The sequence below is a fragment of the Papio anubis genome, chromosome X (genome assembly GCF_008728515.1).
Source record: "Papio anubis isolate 15944 chromosome X, Panubis1.0, whole genome shotgun sequence".
Taxonomy (NCBI): Eukaryota; Metazoa; Chordata; class Mammalia; order Primates; family Cercopithecidae; genus Papio; species Papio anubis.
In genome coordinates this window covers 18,899,453-18,920,183 of record NC_044996.1, presented here as the reverse complement: position 1 = coordinate 18,920,183, position 20,731 = coordinate 18,899,453, and the positions used below count along the sequence as shown (strand labels likewise).

Genomic DNA, 20,731 nt, shown 5'->3' with positions numbered 1-20,731 from the left:
TTGCAATTAGAGTTAATGGAAAATCACAGCAACCCCATCAAGACAGGATATCTAATGGTTCAGACTCTTCCATAATGAAGGTTTGATGAAGGTTTGAGTCATCCTGCCAGACCAAGCACCATGACCAACTGACATGCTATCTCAGGGCAAAGGGAATGCGAAATGGGTAGTGAAAGAAGGCAGTTATAAATACCACTTACAACAATGTGAGCTGCTGCAGAAACCATGACTGTAATAGTGTTTACTTAATGGGTTAATAATATCTACCAGCATAGGTGGGAATACAAAACAACCAAAAAACAAGTTATTCTTTCAAATGAAATGCTTAGGGAAAAAGAACAACTTTTACTAACAGACATTTCTTAGCCTCTGGAAGGCCATTTGATTCAGTAACATATGCCAGGAGACTTCAGCAATATCCTGCTCCACTGTAGAAAACAGCAATCTGATCCTTTTCTCTCCTCAATCATTAATGAGATTATGCATTTGAGTTGTCATAATCCTCCATGGACAAGTACTCCCAAATCATATGCTCCAGTTTCTTCTCAAGGAGCTGAACGAAGTCTCGGCTCATATATCTGAAAATAAAGAGACATGTCATTAACCAAAAGATAGCCGAAGAACCTATGCTGTAGGAAGCATTTTGAAGGATACAAAAATGAAGTAACATGTCAGCATGGAAACAGAAATGTATCTGCACGGTAAGAGGTAGTCTAGTTGGCAATAACAAATGCTGGCGAGGGTGTGGAGAAAAGGGAACCTTCACCCACTGTTGGTGGGAATATAAGTTACTACAACAACTATGAAGAACAGTACGGAGGTTGCTCAAAAAACTAAAAACGAAGCTGTCATATGATCCAGCAATCCCACTGCTGGGTATATGCCCAAGAGAAAGGAAGTCAGTGTACTGAAGAGATATCTGCATTCCCATGTTTGTTGCAGCACCATTCACAGTAGCCAAGATTTGGAAGCAACCTAAGTGTCCACTAACAGATGAATGGATAAAGAAAATATGGTACACATACACCATAGAGTATTCTTCAGACATAAAAAAAGGATGAGATTCAGTCATTTGCAATGACATGGATGGAACCGAAGGTCGTTATGTTAAGTGAAATAAGCCAGGCACAGAAAGACAAACTTCATATGTTCTCACTTATTTGTGGGAGCAAAAATGTAAAACAACTGAACTAATGGAGATAGAGAGTAGAATGATGGTTGCCAGAGGCTGGGAAGGTTAGTGGGGGTGGACGGTGTGGGAAGTGGGGATGATTAATAGGTAGAAAAATAGAATAAATAAGATGTAGTATTTTATAGCCCTATAGGGTGACTATTGTAGGTAATAATTTAATTGTACATTTAAAAATAATGAAGAGTATAATTGGATTGTCTGTAACACAAAGGATAAAAGCTTGAGGTGATAGATACCCCATTTACTTTGATGTGATTATTACACATTGTTGTCTGTATCACAATATCTCATATACCCCAGAAATATATGCATCTGCTATGTGCCTACACACATTTTTTAAAAAGAGGTAGTCTAGCAAATACAAAGAGTGTCAATCAAGGGACAATGCGCACCTCAGACTATGGTGAGAATGGAAATCTCCATAGTCTTCGAAGAATGAGTTAGATTCAGATAACATTAGCCTAAGTAACTGTGGAGACAGCCGTAACTATGAGTGAGGACCAGGGTTTGAGAAATTCAAGGCAGGGGCTGTTCCCCAACACTCACCCCCAGTACTCTATTGGACCCAAGTGCTTAAAGAAATTGGACAGTTCCTATTTCTACCCACCTTGCTGCTTCCTTGATGATGGATTCAAAAAATAGTTTCTTGACTTCTATAGGTCCTTGCACTCCTTCAAGCAATTTGAAGATTTTTTCGTATTCTGAAGATGTTTAAAAAGAACCTTCAGTATTATCAAATATAAAGAAGAATACAAGAGAATGTATACCTCAGCAATCATGATTCACAGGCTAAAATGTTTTAAATCCTTAAATCAAGATACCTGCACATACAAAAACTAAATAATAAAAAGACACCTGCACATACATACGAATGAAACTCTTTTAACCATAACCAAGCAGAAAAGCAAAGCAAAAGGTGTACTATGCTTTAGTCAAAGAAAAGAGGAACTACCGTAAATTATGGGCAAACTCAACTCTGGCAAAGAATGAGTCTCAACAGGTAACATGAATATCTTCTGAATCATAGAAAGAGAGACTTCCTATAGTTTTATAAAACAGACATTCTCATACTACTTACTTCGTCCAATGCTTCGGATTTCCTTCACTAATTGACATTTTATATCAGCATTAATTTCTTCTTGGCTTTTCGGAAAAGGGACTATTTCTCTGCATTTTAGGTCATCTTCAGAGAAATTGCTGGTAATGATTCCTCCCACAGGTGCATTGCTACCAGGTTTCTGCATCAGCTCATCTTTGCTGAAACCAGCGAAGTCATCAATCTGAGAATCCAACTGGCTTGGTAGAACACCATGTCCTGTCTTATGCTCTGGTGAAACAGATTTTGACAAAAAGCCATCAGTTGGTGTTTGACCATTTTCTTTCCCCTCCACATAGATATCATGAATGACAGATCTGGAAACCAAACTGAGAAGTTGAGCTGTGAGAAATGTGTGTTTCATCCCTCCTCTGGGTACATCTATGGGCTACTCAGTTTCTAGGGAATTATTTATTTCATAAATGGGAAGATATACCAGGGGGAAATCCCAGACCTGACGAACTGAGGCCAGGACACATAATACAATAAAACCACCTCTTATTTTCTGGCCCTATGAATAGATATGGAAACCAAGTAAGACAGTACAACTCTAAAGCAACATTCACAGATCCCTGGTACTCATGGGATAGTTTCAGCTTGTTATGCTTTACAAGTTGAAAGCAGCAAGTCTCACTTGATATCGTGATTTCTCAAATTCACTTACAAACTGCCATGCTTTACTGAGCTGGAAGCCAGACAACTTGGATACACCACAAGCAGCCTCCTCTCTACATCAAATATATTCCAAGAAAATAGAGGCGGCCATTACTGCTGAAAGTGCTATATGCACTCCATCACCAAAAATCCCTTTTAGTGTATGATTTTCCTCATCCTTCCTTTCTGTCCCAGAAAATGACTTTCTTTTCACTCTAGGTCTGACACCTCTCATTTATTCATCGTCTGTGGCAGGCAGCATGCTAGTAGCTGGGGATCAGCAATAAACAGCCCAGAGAACAACGTTCCCTGCCCTTGTGGAGCTCACATCTTCATGGGGCGGTCAGACAGTACAAGCACAATAAGCAAATGAAACAAATGGCACTGGGCTAGTGGTAGGGAAGCCGTCCACAGGCCTGTGGGCAACAGCAGCAGAGGGAGCCCCAGGAGCTCTCACTGGTTGTGCAGAGCCTTCTGTGGATGTACCCTTAGGCAGGGCTTGAAGGAAGAAGCAGAGCTGCCTGCGCAGAGGCAGAGGGGGAGTTCCAGGTTGCCATGAGGCCAAGGGTATGGACTGGAGTGGGGATGGACTGGAGTGGGGATGGACTGGGAAGGACAGAAGCAGAGAGAGTCAGGAGATGATGGGCCCCTGTTAGGAGAGGGTGACAGAGGCCAGGCCATGCAGAACCTTGCAGACAAAAGCTGGTTCACAGTCAGTTCTGAGTGCTTAGGAGAGTTGAGGATGGATGTTCAGGAGTGACATGCAATGATGTGATTTACATGCCAGCATGATGAACTGGCTGTAGGGTTAGAGCGTATGAGTTAGATGGGGACAGTAATGGGAAACGTGGAGGTATCACAGGAGCTCAGTGAGTGATCATGGCAGAGTGGAATAGAAGGAGAGAGAGAGATGTCGGGGTTCAGAAAATTTTTACAGTATTTAGAGAAGAGAAGAAAAAGAAAGGTAGAAAAAAAGAATGATAGGGGTCGGGGGCGGTGGCTCGTGCCTATAATCCCAGCACTTTGGGAGGCTGAGGTGGGTGGATCACCTGAGGTGAGGAGTTCGAGACCAGCCTGGCCAACATGACGAAACCCCATCTCTACTAAAATTACAAAACTTAACTGGGTGTGGTGGCTGGTGCTTGTAATCCCAGCTACTTGGGAGGCTGCGGCAGGAGAATTACTTGAATCCAGGAGACTGAGGTTTCAGTGAGCCAAGATCGCACCACTGGACTCCGGCCTGACCGGGAAGAGCAAAACTCCATCTCAAGAAAAAAATGATAGGGATTCACCAATACAGACAAGAAATTAAAAAAAAAAAATTGTGGAAAATGGAAATGCTAGAAGGTTTTCATTTTGTTTTTTTTTGTTTTTTTTTTGAGACAGAGTCTCGCTCTGTTGCCCAGGCTGGAGTGCAGTGGCGCGATCTCGGCTCACTGCAAGCTCCGCCTCCCAGGTTCAGGCCATTCTCCTGGCTCAGCCTCCCGAGTAGCTGGGACTACAGGCGCCCGCCACCACACCCGGCTAGTTTTTTGTATTTTTAGTAGAGACGGGGTTTCACCGTGTTAGCCAGGGTGGTCTCGATCTCCTGACCTCGTGATCCGCCTGCCTCGGCCTCCCAAAGTGCTGGGATTACAGGCGTGAGCCACTGCGCCCGGCCTAGAAGGTTTTCATGAAGAAGCGAGTGAACAACTGTCAAATGCTGCTGAGAAATTAATGGCAATGTCAGCTGAAACCGTTGACCTTGACAAGGACAGTTTCTCTGGAGGGGATGAGGCAGGAGGCTGACTGCACTGGATACAGCATGAAGAGGAGGTGACGACAGGCTTACTTACTCTTTTCTTTGGACATGGCAGAGCCTGCAGTAAGGCTGTCTCCTGCTCCTTGTTTCCTTGCCAACAGGGCCATCTTCTGCCTTTTCTGATATGAAGGACTGTCACATTCCCTGGGACGTTTAAACACGGTTTCAGGATCTACAGCCACCTTCTCTGTTTCATCGGTCATTGTTTCCTGAAAAACATCAATGAACATATTCCATTCATGACAAAAATCTAACAATCACAAAATGGCAAACTGTCTTCATATGTGTATACAACCAAGACTTTGAATCATTAATTTCACTTTTAATCATGAGCCAAGATTTACCAAGTCTCAGCAAACACTCTGTTCTCAGGAAAAGAAACCTAATTTTAATGTACACTAAGTAAAAAAAGAAGAAAGATGGTATAACCAAATCAGTCAGAATGCTTGTGGAATAAGCAGCTGTCATCAACCAAAAACAGATGAAAATATTATTACCTATTTGAAGATGTGTAAGCCAATCTGTATTAACCCTTATTAGGAAAAATAGATGTATAAAGCCATCTGTATTAACCCTTACTATACATTATGTTTTAAATTATATATATTATACATTATATTATACATCATATATATTTAATATATAAGTATTTATACTTATATATTCAAATAGATGTATAAACCAATCTGTATTAACCCTTATTAGGAACTCTTATTAGAAGACTGATAAAAAACTGATAACAACATCTGACAAGGACTTTAGAAGAAAGAAAAACTACAAGATCAAGGCAAAAATACAAGCCAAGATCACCCCTGAACTTAGACACAAAAATTCCAAATTAAAGGTGAGCAAATAAAATGCAATAGTACTTAAAAAGGACATACATCAGCCATGGTGGAGTATATTGCAGAAAGACAACATTGATTTAACATTTGAAAATCAATAAATGTAACGCACCACATTAACAACGATGACAACAAAAACAGGGAAACAACCACATGATCATTTTCATACATGGGTCAATGTTTAAAGTCCATTCGTGATAAAAACTATCACCAACTTAGAAAAAAGGGCAACTTTCCTATTCTGGTTAGCATATGTACAAAAAAATTGTAAATGTCATATTTCATAGTGACGTATCAGTATTTTCTCCCTGAGTGTGAAAACAAGATAAAGATGTCCACTATCCATTCAACAATTTACTGGAGGTTCTAAAAGAGCAGTAGCATCAGGAAAATTTAATAGGTTTAAAATTTGGAAAGAAATAAAACTGTCAATATTCACAGATGACATTGTTCTGTACATAGAAAATGCAGAAGAATAAAATCATTATGGTTAATAAGCAAATCTAGTCAACTTACTAGATATAATAAAAACCAACGGCATTTCCGTATAATTAATAGCAACAAAAAATTAGAATATGAGATTTCAAATGTCATTAAAAACAGTACCAAAACATCAAATATTTAAGAATAAATCTAACCCAGATGTGCTAGAGTACTACACAAAAATTATAAAACATCACTCAGAGAAATTCAAGACTGCAGTAGATGGAGAAAAATATTCTTTCCATGCATTGGAAGACTTTTTTTTCTTTTTTCTTTTTTTTTTTTTTTGGTGACGGAGCCTCGCTCTGTCGCCCAGGGTGGAGTGGAATGGCACCGTCTCTGCTCACTGCAAACTCTACCTCCTGGGTTCAAGCGATTCTCCTGCTTCAGCCTCCCAAGTAGCTGAGATTACAGGCGCCTGCCATGACGCCTGGCTAATTTTTGTATTTTTAGTACAGACGGGGTTTCGCTATGTTAGCCATACTGGTCTCGAACTCCTGACCTCAAGTGATCCATTCGACTCGGCCTCACAAAGTGCTGGGATTACAGGCGTGAGCCACCGCCCCCAGCCGGAAGACATTATTAAGAGACATTATTGTCAAGTCTCTCAGAATGATCATAGCAATCATATTTAAAATTCCACCATGTTAACAAAAGTTTTTCTGGAAATTGACGAGCAGATCATTTTTTAAGTACATGCAAATTAAAGATTTGGAAAAGCCAAGTTTTTTTAAGTCAAGGAAAAGACAAAGTTTTTTTAAGAAAAAGAACTGGCTAGGTGCAGTGGCTCATGCCTGTAATCCCAGCACTTTGGGAGGCCGAGGCGGGCGGATCACAAGGTCAGGAGATCCTGGCTAACATGATGAAACCCCATCTCCACTGAAAATACGAAACATTACTTGGGCATGGTGGCGGGCACCTATAGTCCCAGCTACTCAGGAGGCTGAGGCAGGAGAATGGCATGAACACAGGAGGCAAAGCTTGCAGTGAGCTGAGATTACGCCACTGTACTCCAGCCTGGGCGACAGGGCGGGACTCTGTCTCAAACAAACAAACAAACAACAACAACAACAACAACAACAAAAAGAACTAAGTTAGTAGAAATGCACTACTATATATGAAATTTACCATAAAGGTAGAGTAATTAAAACAGTATGGTATCAGAGCAATGACAGGCAAATACCAAAGGGAAGAGGACACAGAGGCCAGAAACAATCTGGCAATACAAAATACAGAAGAGCTGTAAATCACTGTGGAAAGGACAGTGCTTTTAATAAATGCACTTGATAAATGCAGGGAAAATACAAACCTTGACTCTTACCTCTTCCCACTCCACAGAACTTTGTTAAAGATGGATAGACAATCTAGTAAACACTTAAGATATCGTCTTCACAACTATAGAATAGGCAAAGATGTTTTTAATGAGGATAAACAAGCACTAACCATAAAGAATGAATTCTTTAATTAGACATAATTAAATGGAAAACTTCCATTCCTCAAAGACACTATTAAGATACTGAAAACCAAAGCATGTTTATAGATTATACATTATGTAGTATATAGTATAGGTTATATATAAAAATATATATTAATTACACACACATATACATATATATCTGGCAACAAATGAGTGGAATCCAGAATATATCCAGAACTACAAATCAATTTCTAAAAAAAAAACATCCCAATAAAATTTGGGGGGAAAAGCTGAAGATTCACTTCATAAGAGTCATACTCAAATGGCTAATAAGCACATCAAATATATCTGGTCTCTGACTTTACTCCATTCCATGAGAATTTATTTCAGATGATTGGGAGATCTAGAAGAAAACTTAGAATATTATCATCATGAGTGTAAATTAGTTTAACCATTGTGGAAGACAGTGTGGTGATTCCTCAAGGATCTAGAACCAGAAATACCATCTGACCCAGCAATCCCATCACTGGGTATACACCCAAAGGATTTTAAATCATTCGACTATAAAGACACATGCACATGTATGTTTATTATAGCACTATTCACAACAGCAAAGACTTGGAACCAACCCAAATGCCCATCAATGATAGACTGGATAAAGATAATGTGGTACATATACACCACGGAATACTCTGCAGCCATGAAAAAGAATGAGTTCATGTCCTTTGAAGGTACCGGTGTCAGCAAGCTAACACAGGAACAGAAAACCAAACACCACATGTTCTCACTCATAAGTGGGAGTTGAACAATGAGTAACACATGGACACAGGGAGGAGAACATCACATAGCGGGGCCTGTCAGGGGTTGGGGGGCTAGGGGAGGGAAAGCATTAGAGAAATACCTAATGTAGCTGACAGGTCGATGGGTGCAGCAAACCACCATGGCATGTGCCTACTTATGTAACAAACCTGCACATTCTGCACATGTATCCCAGAACTTAAAGTATAATAATAATAAAAAAAGAATATTATCGTAATGGCATTGGGTGAGGCAAAGATGTTTCTTAAAATAATAAAAAGCACTAGCCATAAATAATACACTGATTAATAAAATTAAGAGAATCTGTTCATCTAAAACACATCATTGAGATCGTGTAAAAGCAAAAAAGATTTATAGAAGATACTAAAATTGTATATGTATTTTTATATATGTACATATATGCCTGTGTGCATGGGTGTATAACTCAAATACAGATTATATGGAAACTACAAATCCATTTTTGAAATGCAAACATCTTAGTAAAAGCTGGGGAAAAATACCTGAAAAGGAACTTCATAAAAGACAAAGTTAGGCCGGGCGCGGTGGCTCACGCCTGTAATCCCAGCACTTTGGGAGGCCGAGGCGGGTGGATCACGAGGTCAGGAGATCGAGACTATCCTGGCTAACATGGTGAAACCCCGTCTCTACTAAAAATACAAAAAACTAGCCGGGCGTGGTGGCGGGCGCCTGTAGTCTCAGCTACTTGGGAGGCTGAGGCGGGAGAATGGCGTGAACCCGGGAGGCGGAGCTTGCAGTGAGCTGAGATCACGCCACTGCACTCCAGCCTGGGAGCACAGCGAGACTCCGTCTCAAAAAAAAAAAAAAAAAAGACAAAGTTAAATGACCAATAAACACATAAAATGGTGGGGAAAAAAAAAACGATAAATAGCTGGGTGTGGTGGCACTGCAAGCCAGCCTGGGCGACAGACGGAGACCCCGTCTCAAAAGACAAACAAAAATCAATAAATAAAAACAATTTTTAAATAGGTGCTCGATCTCATTAATCAGCAGAGAAATGTGAGTGTAGACATAAGGAGAGATCACTGCACCCCCATCAGAGTGGCTGGAATGAAAGACTAACTGTATTGCGAGTGTTCCAATGTGGCACAGCTGGAACCTTCGAATATTTCTGGACTCCCATTCCTGCACAGACACCTGAGGCTGTGGCTGAAAGGTCAGATAGAATCCCCGCGAAGAGTTCCTTCAGAATTGAGATCAACCAACCGAGGAAACGCACCCCAACCCTGGGCAGAACAGCGTTCTCAATGTCACATGACCTCCTTCATGGCTGACACAGAGCTCCCTGAGTCTCTCCATGGGCTTAGAGAATCCAAGGAACAGCACCCCATTCCCCTGCGGCACCAGGAGAGAGCACCCACAGATAATAATTTTAGAAACCTAGCACCAAGAGAAAGCATACAGTAAACGTCTACATCAGGGAAAAGCAGAACCAAATAAAAGCCAACACATTCTACCTGAGAGCGAGCAACATCCAAGGACAAATGCGCCCCACGGCCGACATCAGCACCCAAGGAAGAGTCCCTCGGGGGTCGAGATAAAGCCCCCAACAGTAACCCCACAAGGCTACGATCATGCGTCTGGGGCACAGCCACCCCCACCACGTTCCATGAGCACAGAAAGGGTCCCCAAGGCAGAATGCTCCCTCAGAACGGCGACTGAGCGGGAAAGAAACGCCGCCGCACCCAAGGCCGACACAGGCAACCAAGGCATGCCCCCCATCCCTGGGCTCAGGTCATTTCAGCAGGAAAAGTCCCTAGCATCACCGAGAGGGAGCCCCCAAGAAAAGACCGCCAGCCCAACAACATAGCCGAGATGGGGTGCCCACGGAAAACGCTCCCCCATGGCTGACACAGGCTCCCATGGCGGTGTCCCCAGAGCGGAGCCACTTCCCCAAGGGAGCCCTACCACACACCGGACAGAGAACACCACAGAAAAGATGCTTTCCAAGGAAAAAGGACACTTTCTGGGGTGAAATTAAAAGTATCCAGGGAAAAACTGCCCACTCACAGTCCTGAAGTCCTGACCTCGCTGGAGGAGTGACGGCGGCACCTCACAAAATGGCAGTGAAGCTGTGGCGCCTCCCTAGTGGTGGCAGTTTCTAGAAACCTGCCCTCTGGGAGTTGTGGGAAATGTGCCCCCTAGGGCACCTGGGAGTGATGTGCATGAGGAGGCCTCTCACCAGAAGCAGCGATCCGTTCGGCCCAAGGGGGATGGAAGGAAGGGAAATAGCCAGCCACAGCGTGCCTGCCCCAGCCGAACATTGGGAACCTGTCGGGGGCGCCAGGGTCCTGAGGAGCAGCCTCGTGCCACAGAGAACCAGGAAACGCAGCCCTCCCCTTCGCTGACTCTGGCGCCTTCTACAGGCGACCTTCAGTAACAACTGCACAGCAACATAAGCAGAGTAACACAGAACCTTCTCAACACAGCGGGATGAAATCGCCTGGGTAACATAGTGAGACCCCGGCTCTACAAAGCAATCAACCAATAAAAAAAAAAAAAAAAAAAAAAAAAAAAAAGAAGAAGAAAGAAAGACGCAAAAATCAAAAATCAGCCCGACATGGTGGCGCACGCCTGTAGTCCCAACTACTCGGGAAGTTGAGGTGGGGAGATCGCTTGAACCCAGGAGATGGAGGTAGCAGTGAGCCACTGCACTCCAGCCCAGGCGATACAGGAGACTCCATCTCAAAAAAAAAAAAAGAAAAAAGGAAAAGCAAAGACAAATAAACAGCAACAAGAAACCAAAATTTTCATTTGAGGGTGTTGTGTTTTAAAGTCAACCCCGACCAGGCACAGTGGCTCACACCTGTAATCTCAGCACTTCGGGAAGCCAAAGTGGCTAGAACACCTGAGGTGAGGAGTTCAAGACCAGTCTGACCAACATGGTGAATTCCGTGTCTACTAAAAATACAGAAAATTATCCAGGCATGGTGGTGCGCACCTGTAGTCCCACCAGCTACTTGGGAGGCTGAGGCAGGAGAATCACTTGAACTGGGGAGGCAGAGTTTGCAGTGAGCTGAAATCACACCACTGCACTCCAGCCTGGGTAAAAGAGTGAGACTCTGTCTACGAATAAAAATAAATAAATAAATAAATAGCCAACCTCTATCTGTTAAAGGTAACCATTATTGTTAATTGATAAGAAAAATGAGGGCCGCAGTGCAGTGGCTCACACCTGTAATCCCAGCAATTTGGGAGGCCAGGATGGGTGGATTCCTTGAGCCCAGGAGTTCAAGAGCAGCTTGGGCAGCATGGTGAAACCCTGTCTTTACACAAAATAGAAAAATTAGCTGAGTGTGTACCTGTGGTCCCAGCTGCTTGGGAGGCTTGAGACCAGGAGGTTGAGGCTGCATTGACCTTCGATCGCACCACTGCACTACAGCCTGGGTGACCGAGTGAGACTGTAAAAAACAAACAAAAGAAGAAAGAAAGAAAAAAAGAAAGGAGGGGAAACCTTAATATATTGCATCTATTAATCATTTTAATATGGAACTTTGTATATTTTTCCACCTTTTTTATTTTTTTGAGACAGAATCTGGCTCTGTCGCCCAGGGTGGAGTGCAGTGGCAGGATCTTGGCTCACTGCTACCTCTGCCTCCCAGATTCAAGCGATTCTCCTTCCTCAGCCTCCCGAGAAGCTGGGATTACAGGCATGCACCATCATGCCTGGCTAATTTTTGTATTCTTAGTAGAAATGGTATTTCACAATGTTGGCCAGGCTGGTCTCAGACTCCTGACTTTAAGTGGTTCGTCTGCCTTGGTCTCCCAAAGTGCTAGGATTACAGGTGTGAGCCACTGTGCCTGGACCATTTTTCCACTTTCACAACTTATTTTAAGTGCAGCAAAATTTACTTGAATTGTCTATAGTGGCAAAAAAATATTACAGCAAAATTTTTAGAGTTTTAATGGAACAAGCAGTTTCACTCTTGACACAATTATTTGGAAGGGATTACTTCACTGGTTTTGTAATTCAAAAGTTATGTTTGTAAAAAAATTAAAATTAAAATTATAAAATATAGCCAGGCATGGTGGTGGGTGCCTGTAATCCCTGCTACTCGGGAGACAGAGGCAGGAGAATCACTTGAACCTGAGAGGTGCAAGCTTTGGTGAGCAGAGATCACGTCACTGCACTTCAAAGGAGCAGAGATCCATTGTCACTGGGGGACAAAGGGAGACTCCACCTCAAAATAAATAAATAAATAAAAATTAAAAATTATGTTTGTTAAGTACCCTGTTAGAAGAGAGTCATTTTCAGTATTACAGCTTCTTGGCCTATTGTGTTAATATTTGCCTGTGCTTCAGAACCTTCATAGAACACATTTTCTTTTGGAATATATTTGACTGATAAGGAAGCTTAAACATTGTTATCATTCGAAGTAGGAACACAGTTGTTTTGTTTGTTTCTTCTAGTGCTATCAAAGTGAAATACTCATTTTTGCATTAAAAAATCCCACCACAGCAGTACTCATATGCGTATTTGATTGAATAACCATGAGACTGGATTCTTGGAGGGGCATAATTAGAATCCTGCCTACCACACAAGCCACAAGTGGACAGCTGCATACGACAGTCCTGACTGGGACAGCCCTGAAGGACAGTGGTGATGGGACATCCTCCCAGAGGGAAGAACTTTGAGCAGTGCACCTTCTTGGCGGAGACATATCCAGACGTGTAAGTATGTATCATGCATAGGCTGTGTCCCACTTATTAGCTGAATTGTCAGGGACTTTGAGGACACATGATTAAAAACTTGTGACAAGGAGGTCTGAGAAAAAAACATATGTGGACGGACCTTTGCAAATGGACATACAATGTGAAGATATTGGGGTCTCATGAGAGTTCTCAGCAAAGGGTATCCTCAGCAGAGCAGAATTTTAATAATCGGATGGATAAGGTACTTATTATCTAGATATTAATCAGCCCCTTTCCCCAACACCTGTGTCACAATCTTATGGGCTCAACAAACAAAGTGGTCAAACTGGCAGGGATGGAGATTATGTGCAGTAGCATGGACTTCCACTCACCATGGCAAACCTTGCTACGGTTATTGCTGAGTGAACAATCTTCCAAGAATGGAGACCAATACTAAGCCACCAATTTGGCCCCAGACTCCAGAATGATCTGACAGTCACTAGTTGGTATGTGGATTACAATGGATCACTTCTATTATAGAAAGAGAAGTGCTTTCTTCTTACCTGAACAGACATTTAGTCTAGATATGGATTTTCCTTCCCACTTGCAGTGCTTTTGAGAAAACCAATATTTGTATTTTGGCTTCCAAAATTCTGGAAAATGCTAGTTCCTCAACTTCCTAGGGTTATTCTGGAGACTCTAGTATACACTGCAAGAAAACCTGTAGGCCATCCACTCGAGTGCCCAAATGGAGTCACTCTTAAATAACGAGCCCTGCATGTTTCCAGAAACTCTATTTATCAGTGAAAAGTTTACTATGGCAGCCATTTTGCCACCCAGGACAATTGGAGAATGGCAGATATTAGGGACCATTAACTCTGTAAAAGCTGTAGAAGACTGCAGTGAAGAATCACAGTTACAGAACGAAAAGTGACAGTCTTCTATTTTGGATGTTTGTACAAAGAGGATATATAATTAATAAAGTGCTTGAGGAACAGGTTTCTGCCTTAATACCAAAAACTAACATAGAAACCTGTAAAGGTGTCTCAGTATAGTAATCCTTTTTATGTATATCTGCTTAAGATTTAAAACTGAAGCTTTCTTTTTCAACCTTTTTAAAATTTTGATGCCGAAAGGATACATGTACAGGTTTCTCACCTGGGTATAATTGCATAATGCCAGGGTTTGGGCTTCTACTGAACCCATCACCCAAATAGTGAAGAGAGTATCCAATAGGCAGTTTCTCAACCCTCCGACCTGCTCCCTTCCTCCCCTCCACCTCCATTTTGGAGTCCTCAGAGTCAATGGTTTCTACCTTTATGTTCATGTGTACCCATTGTTTAGCTCCCACATATGAATGAGAACGTGCTGTATCTCATTTTCTGATTATCGGCTAATGCTTCTGCGTTTTATTTAAAAGTGAAGTTTTCACTGGTGGCTTTCATAAGTGGTTCATGCCTGTAATCCCAGGATTTGGGAGGCAGAAGTTTATAAATGCCATAATTTCATATTAGTAAGGGAGATATGACAAAGTAAACAAAGTGTTTGGACTCTTTAACTGGAGAAATATTACTTTCTATGAATACATCTGATCTACAAAGGAAGCCACTTATGTACTTATAAGTATTCTGCTGATATGTCTTGTAGAGTTTCATCTGCAATAATTGGTTTAAAACAGAACAGAGTATCAATACTTTGTAACACAACAACATCACATTTGGATCTTGTAAAACTGAATCACTAATCTCCCTTTGCCCAGTCTTATCCAAGTTTAGCCTTAAGATTTTTATTGAACAATACCAGTCACAGTGGCATCCTGCAAAAAGAACTTTCAGTAAGCTGAAGCTGAATAAAAATCCCTTGAGATTATCACTTGGTCAAGAGAAATTGTCACACATGGCAATTCTTCTCATTGAAAATGAGATCGAGAAAGTAGTATATTTTGAAAATATCACAAGTTTGTTTGCATTAGAGCCAGAAAGTAAGATGTTAATAAATTATATTTGGAGCATAAATAAAATATTCCAATTTAAAATAATCTTGCAAGAGGGCACAGTAGCTCACACCTATAATCCCAGCACTACAGGAGGCCGAGGCAGGTGGACAGCTTGAGCCCATGAGTTCAAGACCGATCAGCCTGGTCAACATGGCAAATCCCATCCTACAAAAATATATAAAAACTAGCCAGGTGTGGTGGTGTGCACCTGTAATCCCAACTACTTGTGAGCTGGAGGCAGGGAGGGATTGTTTGAACCTCGTGAGTTTGACTGCAGTGAGCCAAGGTCCATGCCACTCACACCCCAGCCTTGGTGACAGAGCAGGACCCTGTCTCAACATAATATATATATATATATATAAAAATATATAATATATTTACTTTATATATAAAATATATATATTATATATTTACCGTATATTATATATCATATATCTACTATATATAGTACTATATATGATATATCTACTATATATAGTAAATAACAAAAATAAATATAGTAAATAACAAAAATACAGTTATATACTATAGCTATATAGTAAATAAAAATAAATTTAAAATAATATTGTAAGGTTTATGCACCTACTTCCAATTTTTCAATATCTTTGCAACAACTTTAATGTTCTGAAAAACACTAATTGTTAAAAAAATTTATGAAAATATGTTTATTGAGGTGCACATTTCCCCCGTGCCTTGGGCTCCAGTGTGACTGCATAGCACTAAGTAAGGGCTGGGGATTAGCGCTTCCACATCCAGGCATCGCGGAGTGACTCCTTCCCGAATATAAAAAGGAGAGAAGTGGAAGAAGGTGGGTGGTCGAAAGCAGAGGTCTCTCCCATTCATCTCAGCTGACATCTCACTGTCAACAATCATCAGAGGACCCTTTACTGAAAAGGGAGTTCACAAGGAAAATATTTTTTAAAAGACTGCTCAAAACAAAATCAGGGTTCCAATAGAGAGGAAGAAAGGGGAATGGATGGTGGTGGTGGAAGGTAGCAATGCTCAGCCTACAAATGAGATACTGGAACCATGACTCAATTAGACTGTCTGCAAGCTGTAGTGCTATGGTGGAAAAAACAAGGGGCTGAAATTACAGAGGGTCTTACTTTTAGACTGGATGACAAAAGAGATGAAAAAGATGACCAGGAGCAGTGGTTCAAGATCAAACCCAACACTCGAAGGTCGAGACAGGAGGGACTACTTGAGACCAAGAGTCTCAAGACTAGCCTAGGCAAAAAACAAAAAAGACTCCATCTCTACAAATAAAACAAAATAAGATAAAATGAAGAAAAATGAACAAAATGGGAAGCAGTTATTTGGGCAGAGGAAAGATAAACTATAAAGGCCTGTGAAATAGATACATGCCCGCCATGCTCTTGAGGAACGCAAAGAGGCCAGGAGTGGCTTCAGCACAGGGATGGATGGGACAGGGACAGGTGGGTGGCACCATGTGGTTGGGACATGAAGCAGGGGCCTCAGCATGAAAACATTCTTCCAACTGCCCTTCTGTGATCACATCAGTCCTTCTGATGAAAAAGTCTAAGAATAAGGGATTTGGGATTTGTTTCTTTGTTTTTGGCCTCCCATCCACAATATCCTCCCCCTGCCGATGCTGGGAGTTGGTGCAGTGGCTGGCAGCAGAAGCCCATTATTCTCCAGTTCCTCTCAGCAGCCACAGCCTGGGATTGGTCTTAAGGCTAACCTGCTAGCTGATGCACAGGGGATGAGCCTCAGCCTGTGTTCACAGAATTCTTTAAAAAGCCCTTTTACTCTAGACATGGGCCAGCTTTGTGGGACTGCACTTCTGCTCAGTTTCCCTTGAAAAGCAATTCTGACCCTAAAACCTGGAGTCTACAGAACCTTCCATGTATTTTCCAAATCCCTCAGTTTACAAAATCTTGCACTGCATTTTCCATAGAGGCCCAAACCTGCTCTTTTGTATCTCCTTTTCTTCCCTTTCTTAAAGAGATTACTGGCGGGCACGTTGGTGCCTCTTGGATTGGACCCTTCCAGTAAGACTCCTTCTTGGGCTCTAGGCTCTCCCCTTGGAAACTGCAAATGTTGAGGCTCTCCAGGGACTCAGGCAAGCTCCGGGCCCTGTAGAGATGCATTGTGATTCCAGTGTCCCATGGGCACCAGTCCATCCTAAGGCCTTCCCTTCCCAGTTCAGAGAAACCCGCAGTGGCTAAGCTGAATTCTGATGCAGGCACTACCTGTCTGAGTTCAACACAGTTTTGTACAGCCCACTGCTGGCTGCACAGCAGACACTGGGAAAAGGCAAATATCTATATTCCCTTTACATTTCCTTGGGAATCACTTTTACTAATCTCCCTACAAGACTTGGCAGAGCACTTGAACTTTCTCAAAATGGAAAGATCTCTTGTATACATAATTTTGCTATCTGAGGGAATAACTCTGTTCAGAAACTTTCATTCTGGTTCTGAGACTAATGGTAATATACTACATTGGATATCCCAATTCTGTGAAAGTCAGCTTAAGCAGAATATCAAGTATATTGATGGACCACCTACAGATCTGTGGGCAAAACCTGTGGCAAACTTATGCTTTCCACCATCAGAGAAGACCTATTTCAAAGCAAAGCTCTTTGTGAGAATCATCAGGTTGTGCTTGGCATGGCAGCAGGGGCAGGACATTAGAACAAGTTAGCTGTCATTCCCTCACCAAGGCTCTAAAAAACATTGGCTGGCTCCGGTGGCCCTGTCTGGTTGTCCTCAACTATCAAGATTTGGATTTGCCATATTTACTGACTGGACTTGGGTCATCACCTCATCTTTTGGTCTAACTTCCTCACTCAGTAAAATGGGGTGAGCAATTTCTACCCCTGGAATCCTCAGCAGGAGTGAAGGAGGTGTAACATTCCAAGAGTCTGTACCATGCCAGGGCATGGGTGACACTCAGAAAATTTGTGGGCTAACGATGAGGGGCAAAGATGAATGATACTGGCTGGGCTCATCAGTGCTGCATGACACCTACAGGGGAGACAGACCTGGTGACCCCTAACCCCCAGAAGAAACTGAAAGGCACAGAGGATGTCGGCCATGGAGCACAGCCTGTACAGGGCAACATGCACTTTGGAGGCAGGAATATAGCCTGATTTGAGATGCCTTTCAGTTAGGAAGAAGAAGTCAAATTGTCCCTGCTGCAGATGACATGATTGTGACATTTAGAAATCCCCACTGTCTCAGCCCCAAATCTCCCAGGTATTGATAAGCAACTTCAGCAAAGTCTCAGGGTACAAAATCAGTGTGCAAAATTCACAAGCATTCTTATACACCAGTAAGAGACAAACAGAGAGCCAAATCATGAATGAACTCCCATTCACAATAGCTTCAAAGAGAATAAAATACCTAGGAATCCAACCATAAGGATGTAAAGGACCCTCAAAGAGAATCCATAAACCACTGCTCAGTGAAATAAAAGAGGACACAACAAATGGAAGAACATTCCATGCTCATGGATAGGAAGAATCAATATTGTGAAAATGGCCATACTGCCCAAGGTAATTTATAGATTCAATGCCATCCCCATTAAGCTACTCACAATGACTTTCTTCACAGAATTGAAAAACTGCTTTAAAGTTCATATGGAACCAAAAAAGACCCCGCATTACCAAGACAATCCTAAAGCCAAAGAACAAAGCTGGGAGGCATCATGCCACCTGACTCAAACCATACTACAAGCCTACAGTAACTGCAAACAGCATGGTACTGGTACCAAAACAGAGATATAGACCAATGGAACAGAACAGAGCCCCTCAGAAATAATACCACACACATATACAGCCATCTGATCTTGACAAACCTGACAAAAACCAGAAATGGGGAGAGGATTCCCTATTTAATAAATGCAGTTGGAAAATTGGCTAGCCATAAGCAGAAAGTTGAAACTGATCCTTTCCTTACCCCTTATATGAAAATTAATTCAAGATGGATTAGAGACTTAAATGTTAGGACCTAAAACCATAAAACCCTAGAAGAAAACCTAGGTAATACCATTCAGGACATAGGCATGGGCAAGGACTTCAAGTCTAAAACACCAAAACAATGGCAACACAAGCTGCAAAATTGACAAATGGGATTTAATTAAACTAAAGATTTTGCACAGCAAAAGAAACTACCATCAGAGTGAACAGGCAACCTACAGAATGGGAGAAAATTCTTGCAATCTACCATCTGACAAAGGGCTAATATCCAGAGCCTATAAAGAACCTGCCAATCAAATTTACAAGAAAACAAACAACCCCATCAAAAAGTGGGCAAAGGATATGAACAGACATTTCGAAAGAAGACATTCATACAGCCAACAGACACATTGAGAAATGCAAATCAAAAAACCACAATGAGATACCATCCCTACACCAAAGGAATGGCAATCATTAAAAAAAAACTGAAACAACAGGTGCTGGAGAGAATGTGGAGAAATAAGAACACTTTACACTGCTGGTGGGACTGTAAACTAGTTCAACCATTGTGGAAAACAGTATGGTAAAATTCCTCAAGGATCTAGGAACTAGAATACCCATTTGACCCAGTCATCCCATTACTGGGGATATACCTAAAGGATTATAAATCATGCTGCCAAAGACACACATGCACATGTATGTTTCTATTGTGGCACTATTCACAATAGCAAAGACTTGGAATCAACCCAAATGTCCATCAGTGACAGACTGGATTAAGAAAATGTGGCACATATACACATGGAATACTATGCAGCCATAAAAGGATGAGTTCATGTCCTTCATAGGACATGAATGCGGCTGGAAACCATCATTCCCAGCAAACTAACGCAAGAACAGAAAACCAAATACTGCATATTCTCACCATAGGTGGGGATTGAACAATGAGATCACTCTTGGACACAGGAAGGGAAACATCACACACCGGGTCCTGTGGGAGGAGAGGGGGGAAGGATAATTAGGAGATATGCCTAATGTAAATGACGAGAGTTAATGGGTGCAGCACACCAACGGGTACATGTATACATATAAAAACTCCGCACGCAAAGTACATGTACCTAGAACTTAAAGTATATATATAAAAAGATGCCTATTGAGCTTTAAGCAGAATCTCCACTGTCTAGTGAATTGATTTTCTGAGTATCTCCCGGAAAAGAGACTGTTGTTCTAGGCAGGTTTCAAAGGAAAAGTGCGACATCCCGTTTTATACAAGCTCCGTGTTGCAGGAATATCAGGCGTCTGCCAAGGGACACTTAGCCTTGTATTACGGGCTCTTGAACCTGATACAGAGTTGCATCATATTTTAAGATGAAAGGGGTTTTTGCCATGGACTGCTCCACTTGGTGAAGCAAAATCTTTGTACTTTTTAGTTTGGGGATCTCAGTTTACTAAGGAATCTAGTTGCCCTTTTGTGTAGCACAGTCACATTGCAGTAGAGTTCTTAGAGCATTGGCAGTGGAGTTAGAAACACCTGGGTTTAAATCTGGGTTTAGCTACCAGCTAGTTGTCTGACCTTGGGCAAGTGACTTAATCTCTCGTGGCTCAGTCTCCTCAGGTGTTAAGTAGAAACCATAGCTCCTATCTCAAAAGGTTGTGTGGGGATTGAAGGTGAGCATGAATGTAAGAAGTCATAGGCAGTGTCTAGCACGTTTTCATTGCTCATGCGACGTCCTCCCTGGGTTGGTACGGCATATAGGAAGCGGACATGGCCTAGTACCTAGTAGATGTTGCAACTCTGGGGCAGAACGAAGTTCAAACTGGGTCATTTGCTAATTTTCAGTGATCTGTTCTAGGGTAAC

General features: G+C 41.9%; 1 protein-coding gene across 4 annotated transcripts; it reads right to left on the bottom strand.

The window, feature by feature from the left end:
* Positions 1 to 207: 207 nt before the first annotated feature.
* LOC101000632 (cancer/testis antigen family 45 member A10) lies at positions 208 to 10,797 on the bottom strand. Of its 4 annotated transcripts, none has more exons than XM_009198326.4 (5): positions 10,353 to 10,797; positions 4,778 to 4,952; positions 2,271 to 2,519; positions 1,800 to 1,893; positions 208 to 578 (listed from the first exon to the last, which is right to left on the bottom strand). In XM_009198326.4, exons 2-5 carry the CDS (start codon positions 4,944 to 4,946, stop codon positions 479 to 481), a joined length of 612 nt encoding a protein of 203 aa, XP_009196590.1. In that variant the 5' UTR covers positions 4,947 to 4,952; positions 10,353 to 10,797; the 3' UTR covers positions 208 to 478. The 4 variants fall into 4 exon arrangements, with proteins under 4 accessions (XP_009196590.1, XP_009196592.1, XP_009196591.1 ...); XM_009198328.3 differs by having other exon boundaries at positions 10,508 to 10,797; XM_009198327.3 differs by having other exon boundaries at positions 10,336 to 10,499.
* Positions 10,798 to 20,731: the final 9,934 nt, after the last annotated feature.

What these genes read in the sequence shown, in the direction of transcription:
- LOC101000632 (XM_021932720.2), bottom strand. Translation starts at nt 4,973, where the DNA reads ATGTTCATTGATGTTTTTCAGGAAACAATGACCGATGAAACAGAGAAG. An exon ending in TGCCATGTCCAAAGAAAAGA is followed by an intron (nt 2,520 to 4,777) that starts GTAAGTAAGCCT and finishes CTGTTTCACCAG; the next exon opens with AGCATAAGACAGGACATGGT. An exon ending in ATCATCAAGGAAGCAGCAAG is followed by an intron (nt 579 to 1,799) that starts GTGGGTAGAAAT and finishes CTTTATTTTCAG; the next exon opens with ATATATGAGCCGAGACTTCG.